The following is a 7118-nucleotide window of genomic DNA, read 5'->3' as shown; positions in this document are numbered from 1 at the left end:
ATAGAAAAAGAGGAAAAGGAAGTTGACATTATAGTTATCAAAAATAATTGTTCAAATATCACTACTATTTTTGAAATGCAAGACTAAGAAGAATAAGTACTAGTATAAAATAGCAAATCCTAAACACCGCATAAACCCTAGCTATATATATAGCTACTCTTGATAATACTCACCTATACTATAGTAGCTACCAAGAATAATTCTACACGAATAAATATTCTTTCATGAAAATACAGTGCCTAGAAAATAATAATAATTTTAATACAAAATAGAAAATTTACGTATTCATGAGAGTCATATTTGAAAATCACATGAGACACTGATAACCTTGTTACTTCCAAGGCTCTGTAAACGAAAAACCAACAAAAGCAAACAAATCCTATTACAAAATAACTGAACACAGAATCAAACTTCTAGTACTAATTGTATAGGGAATGAAAACGAGGTCATCATCACACTCTTCAGTCACTGCAAATCAATCTGCATTGAGTAAAGATAAGTTAAGGCATCATTCTTCTATCCAACCCTCGACGCCTTTTCGACCTATCGTTACAACCACTAGATCTATCCAACAAAGACCTAAGCGAATTCTGAAGAAAATGAATAGATTCAATGCTATTATGTTCTTTCTCAGCAGCAACAACAAGAACGTTACGTGTTCTTCCACCAAGTGTGGCCATTTCAGCTTTGAGAGTTTTTAGGTGAAGAGACTTGAGGATTTCAATTAGGTCGGGAATTAGGTCGGAGCGATCCTCGCAGCATAATGAGGCTTTGAATATGAGTCTGCCTTCACCGGAGATGTCACTGCCCGCGGAAATGACGGTTATTTCGTCGGTTTCAGATGGAACTGTTTCGAGTTGTGTGATTTGAGATGTTTGTTGCTTTAATTCTTTCACACGTTCTACTACTTTTGCTAGAAGTGAAGCCTTGTCTGTCTGAAATCAATCAAACGCAAATATTAAAATAAATAATTAACTATTAACATGTTGAATCAATCTTGTCACAAAACCTAGGTTTTGCTTTCTTCATCATTTTTGTCTCAAAACCTAGGCTTTGCTTTATTCATCATTCTAGACTTCTAGTACATGTTTGCATATGTGGTGAGTTTGCCATAATCAAAGTAAACCATTGTGATTTTGAAGAGGCTCCTTGTAGGTTTTGTAAAATTGAGGTGTCGTAGCTTTTGCAAAATCGTTGTGGTTCGCGTAATTATGAGAGACTCTCATCATGATTCATGAATCTCATCTTATAAACTCAAATTATCTAGAAAATATGTAGTCACATATAAATATTGATGGTTATTTTGAATGCTAGGAAAGTCACTTAGGTTTTAGGTGACTACTTTCTTCACTCAAGCATCACTTTTGTGACTTCCCTAGCTCAATTTGCAAATAATTTTTTTTTTTTTTTTACTATTTAAGGATTGAGCGCTTAAGTTAAGTTCATTGCCTTACATATTTTTTTTCGGGAAGTATCGAACTCGAAACATCCAATATCCACCACTTCATACACACATTACGCACCAACCACTTGTGCTAAATGCATAAGATCTTTTTATAAATACTTCAGTTAATATTTCTGTTAATTTTGTTGAAGTTCCAAAAAAATAATTAAGGATCTAGAGTTTCTTTAATTTTATTTACTATTTTCTTTTTCATTTTCACTCATTCTACTATTGTAAAGTACTACATGTTCCATGGCAACTTAAATTACTAAAGTGAGAAAGGCATGTTTTCACTCATTTTGTTTGGAATGAAGTAAAGCGTAATTATTTAGTCAACTAAAACACAAACAATTATCTTTGTTGGTCAAAAAGTAGTTAACCTTTGAGAACAAAAAAACAAAAAAGAAAATCTAAAGAAATATGCTTTAAGATATTTTTTCCAAGCCAAATAATGAATGAAATAATTAACAATGATGAAAATAATAACCTTGGAGTTGCAAGGGAGAAGAGTACGAAGATGGTCAAGGTGAGAGTTAATTCTTTCCCTTCTTCTCTTCTCAGCTTCCTTGTGATTCTTCAAAGCAGCTAGAGCTCTATCTTGCTGAGAGGGTGTATCAGTAATTTCAGAAACTTCAAAGGGGTGGTAATAGTTATTGTTGTTATCAGAAGAACTACAGAAACTTTGTTGCATCATAGTGCTACTAGGTGTTGAGTATTCAAAAAATGAAGGGTTGTTAGCAACAAGGAATTGAAAGAGTTCAGAGTTGTTTTCCATACCAATATTATTAATCTGTTGCTGAAGCATTGTGAAAGAGATAAGGAAGAAAAAGGGGGTGTAGGTAGCTATAAGTATAGTATAGAATAGAAAGCTAGTGTAGGTTATGGTGGAGTAGTAGTAATAAGGGGAAGGGAATGAGTGAGTGGTAGAGTTTTTGTGGTGGTGAACGTGAAGAAAGAAGTGATGCTTATGATTGCACTTTTTGACTGACCCTAAAGGATTCCACTGTGCATGCCTTGGCCCTTGTGGAATTTTTCAAGTTTCAAACCCAAGCATAAGAATAAGATATCCCTTTCGGTGCCCCTTTCTTTATTTGTTTTTCTTTTCTTGTATATTATAGTTTGAAGTAGTAGTTTAAAGATTACATTTGAGAGATATAGAAAAACTAAATAGATTATTTATTGATAATTATTAATATTAGGCTGATAATGAAGATTACACCCTCGATTTGCTCCTTAATCATCTCATGCAACACTAAACAAATTTTATCTCTTATTTCTTAAAGTAACTCAAACGCAAAATTTTGCTCTTGATTTAAACTTCTTTGCTTAATTTTTCTATATTCACCCTATTTAATTTAATCAAAATGTTAATAGTTACGGAAATTAAAATAAACAAATTGCTCTTAATTTTTCTCCTTAATTTTACTAAAGAAATAAACAAATCCTCCTATTCTTATACATGACAAAAAAAAAACAGCAGATCACTCATATGTTTCATTTTATTAAAAAACAAATAAAAATCATTTCCAAACTAAATATCAAGAATCGCTCCTATTTTTTTGAAAAAAACATATCGCTCCTGTTAATCCAATCGTTGCTTAATAAATTATCATATTTTCCTACCTCCTCTGATACGAATTTAAATACAATACAATTATTTTGTTGATCATTGAAATCATCATCTGATTAGTTAACATACCTTTTTTTTCTTTGATTCTTTATTAGCTACTTGGCTATGCTTTATATATTAACTTGAGCTACTCAATACCGTAAATTATATTCCCTATTCCCATATGCTTTCCTCCATCTAACTAATTCATTTCATACTTCAAATCTCAATTGCTCAACTAAAACTAATCCTTATTTATTAATTTTATTAGGTCTGCAGCAACTTAACCTAATAATTTCTCTTTAAAATGCAGCGCACCAGTTTAACCTAACAAATTCCTTCTAAAATGCAGCAATCCCAAATATTTATCCTCACTTATGAGCTTTTCATTCATATCCTGTTGTGTCATCGTTTGTATATATCTATTGTTTCTGTAGACTTTTTTTTTTTTTTTACAAGTTGTTGTACACTTATCCCTTATCCTTTACTCTTTAATATTATTAGGTTTGCAAAAACTAAACCTAGAAAATTCCCTCCAAATGATTCGCATTAATTGCTAAGTGCTAACCCTAATCATGTATTTTTTTCCAACACTTCTTCAATTTGAAATTCAAAAAATTTTGTTAGGAACCATGAAATACATTAAATTACATCTATTGCAATATCCCTTGAAAAATACAGAGCTCTTCAACCGAGCGCACATCTTCAAAATAATTAATACACTGTATAAGATCTCTTCTATTATTAAATTCTATGATATATGCAGATATGATATGTATTTGGTTGGAAAAATATGTTATTACTTTTAGTAAATATCAAAGTGTAATTATTCCTTTTAGAGCTGTATGTGTAGTTTAAAAATTCTATTAATTGAAGTGACTTTGTTTTTCATGTTAGTAGAAATTTAAAACAATTATTACATGTCAATTTTTTGTTTAACTATAAAAGTAATAAAATAAATAAAATTGACCCGTGCAACAATATAATATTGTATCTTTTTTATTTATAATTTAAAAAATAACGTGAAGATAATGCCCCAATAATATATTGTGATAAAATAAAATAACAGTCTTTAATTAATTAGCTTTTCAGAACTAAAATGTAAAAATTTGATAAGATTCAAGTGTCATTAAAGGACATAGTAAGAAAAATTTGATTGTAATATTGTATCTCTAATAATCTAATTTGCGTTTATTGATCGATATCTTACAGGTTAAAGATTATTCATTTGTCTCTATTATAGTCGACAAGACCCGTGCATCGCACGGGTCAAAAGTCTAGTATCTTTGAAAATATTATAGTAACATGTTGTTTTTGAAATATATATATATGAGAGGACCTCTTAAAATGAGAGGTGAGAGGAATAAACCTCAACCATTAGATCAAAATCAATGACTCACATTAAAACTCTTATTGTAGTAACTTATGTGCTTTAATATTGCTCAATTTTTCCATCATCCATCCCTTCGTATACTCATTTTCAGTTTTCAGTTTTCTTCATCCCCTTCTTTACCGTATTCTTCTCCACTAAAATACATTTCTAATGTTCTTTCATTAATTTAACAACCAAATAATTCAATTAAAAAAGTAATATGAAATTATAAATTATAATATTCCATAACATCAAAGCTTAGATCAAAAAACGAACAGGAACAACGCTGACAAACTCCGGCGGAACACCAACGACGAACAACAGCGATTAGGAACAGTAACACCGACGACAAACTCCGACGATTAGGAACAGGAACTCCGTCAGGTCTATTCATATTCCGACTTCGGAATTTTTCTGCACGTTACGTTGCGGCGGTTCCGACGTTGAAGTCTGATTCGATGGATTTGGAACAAAACGTCGCCGTTTCAAGCTCAGAATGAAGAAAGAAAGAAAGATTGCAGCTACCATAAAAACTTAAAATTAGGTTATTGTGTTTTGAAAGCATGACGTCTCTCTCCAACCTTTTCAAAACCCTGTTTCAAATTCTCACTTCAATTCCATTCAATTGAACTCTAAATGCTCTCAGATCTATGAAAAAATCATAAGAATTGAAGAAGAAAAAAGCTTAATTCCTACTTGTTCTTCTCATCCTTTTTCAAAAAAACAAAGAAAACAAGGTCTGATTTCCGTAATAATTTTATTAACCACTAGATTTTGGATTTTTTTAAAAAAAATCTCATTTTTTTTCCTTATTGACAGTGCTTTTACAACATAATTGAAAGAAAAGATAGGAACAGAACAATGGCGTTGCATTCCAGGTTAGAAAGAAGAGAGAGAAAAGTATAATTGAAAAGAAAGGGAAGAAAGAAGGCAAAATAGATTCACCGTGCAAGTTTTATGTGAAAAGTGGATCAAAGCCGTTTATTTACATCTGACGGTCATTGTTTTGTGCTCTCACCCTCTCACAATAATCACTCATCTCATTTGAAACATCACCATATATATATATATATATATATATATATTGGGGTTTGCTAGAACACACCCACTAGTTTTTATGTGGGAGTGTTTTAGCAAGTTATAATTAAAAAGATAATAAATACACCTTAAGGTGTATGTTGATATAACACACCTTATAAAATAAATAAGTGAATGTGTTCTAGCAAATCTTATAGGCATTTGCTAGAATACACCCACTTATTTTTTAGAAAGAGTATTTTAGCAAGTGAAGAACTAAAAAGTGGTTAAATACACCTAAAGCGTAACTTTGCTAAAACACTCTCACATAAAAACTAGTGGGTGTGTTCTAGCAAATCTATATATATATATATTGACACATCCCGTTAAAAAATTTACCCGTAAAAGTTCAAAAAAAGAAAATTTAATAAAGAGAAAAAGAGTGCAAAATTATGAAACATAATTCTAACCATCTCCAACAAATCTATGCATAACTAATCATAACATTTTTTTTTTTGACAAAACTAATCATAACATATTTCTTTTCTTTTTTTTTTGAAGGAAGGAATCATAACATATTTCTATGAATCTTTCATAATAGAAATACATATTATGTATGTTGATTGTGGATAAAATTTGTCGTTTGTTGTGTTAAATATGATCATTCTGTCTCTAGTTCTCTAATTTTTTGGTTTACACGTGTCATGAACCCCACTGCTCAATGCTCATCATATATGACAAAAATGGTCAAAATCCTCTCCATTTATGTCTTTCTCCATTTCTACCATTTGGAGAGATATAGACATAAAATTTTGAAAAAAAATAAAAAATAATTAATGATGATGGGACTCATTTAGTGGTTTGACCCACCATCTATTCTTTTGTGTCTATCTCTCTCCAAATTGCAAAACTCAATTTATTTTAGCAAATTGAGAGGATTTTAACCCGACAAAAATGAGTTCAAAGGAGTATATCTTTAGTCGTTGTAAAATAGTTATATAATAAGTTTAGTTCCTACGATTAGAAATTAGTTTTGAATTTTCTAACTTTGAAAGCTCATGTCTTTGGTGACTTTAACCTCCGTAGAAGAGAGAAAGTAGAAAGCAAAGGAGATCAATGATATCCACGAGAATGAGACATACGTATAGAGAAAGTCACGTACCTTTACTTTATTCAGACTATTGGTAGACAATGTCTCCTTAGATATTTTTATTTATGTTTAGTCTTTCAAATTGGCGAAAGTTTTCATTGATGTTTTAGTCGCAAAAATACACAAAATATAGATAAAACTTTTTCTTTTTGAAGAAGAAATATAGATAAAACTTAATTATATGTACTAAAAAAAACAGGAACCTTATCAACCCAATTGGATATCTAGTAAAATGGATTAGACTATTACAATGTGACGAACCAAATCAACTCAAAGATGTAAATAAATTTATTGCCAAACAATAATTCAAATAACCTAAAACTTTAAAAAAAGATCAGGAACATAAAAAAAATGCTTAACCTGCAAAATGCATGCTCGTATAAAACCTCTTATGATTTGGATTTGCATAACTTTTTAGCAAACTAGCCTATTGAAATTGACATTATAGAAAATTGAATTGAGACTTTAAAATGAGCATACATTAAGGTCTCAAGCCAATATTATCAGACCAAACCCAAGTAATTTT

The 7118-nt window shown here is 30.4% G+C and overlaps 1 protein-coding gene across 1 annotated transcript; it reads right to left on the bottom strand.

The window, feature by feature from the left end:
- Window positions 1-256: 256 nt before the first annotated feature.
- LOC11422194 (transcription factor bHLH106) lies at window positions 257-2446 on the bottom strand. Its single transcript, XM_039827292.1, has 2 exons — window positions 1932-2446; window positions 257-935 (listed from the first exon to the last, which is right to left on the bottom strand). Exons 1-2 carry the CDS (start codon window positions 2247-2249, stop codon window positions 501-503), a joined length of 753 nt encoding a protein of 250 aa, XP_039683226.1. The 5' UTR covers window positions 2250-2446; the 3' UTR covers window positions 257-500.
- Between the last annotated feature and the right edge of the window lie 4672 nt (window positions 2447-7118).

This window comes from Medicago truncatula, chromosome 7 (genome assembly GCF_003473485.1).
Source record: "Medicago truncatula cultivar Jemalong A17 chromosome 7, MtrunA17r5.0-ANR, whole genome shotgun sequence".
Taxonomy (NCBI): domain Eukaryota; kingdom Viridiplantae; phylum Streptophyta; class Magnoliopsida; order Fabales; family Fabaceae; genus Medicago; species Medicago truncatula.
Note: the sequence above shows the minus strand (reverse complement) of the source record. Positions and strands in the feature narration are given on the sequence as shown.

Bases quoted from the DNA above. Each gene is read 5' to 3' on its own strand.
- LOC11422194 (XM_039827292.1), bottom strand. From the start codon at position 2,249: ATGCTTCAGCAACAGATTAATAATATTGGTATGGAAAACAACTCTGAA. The intron at 936-1,931 runs GTTATTATTTTC...GATTGATTTCAG, and splicing joins TTCTCCCTTGCAACTCCAAG to ACAGACAAGGCTTCACTTCT.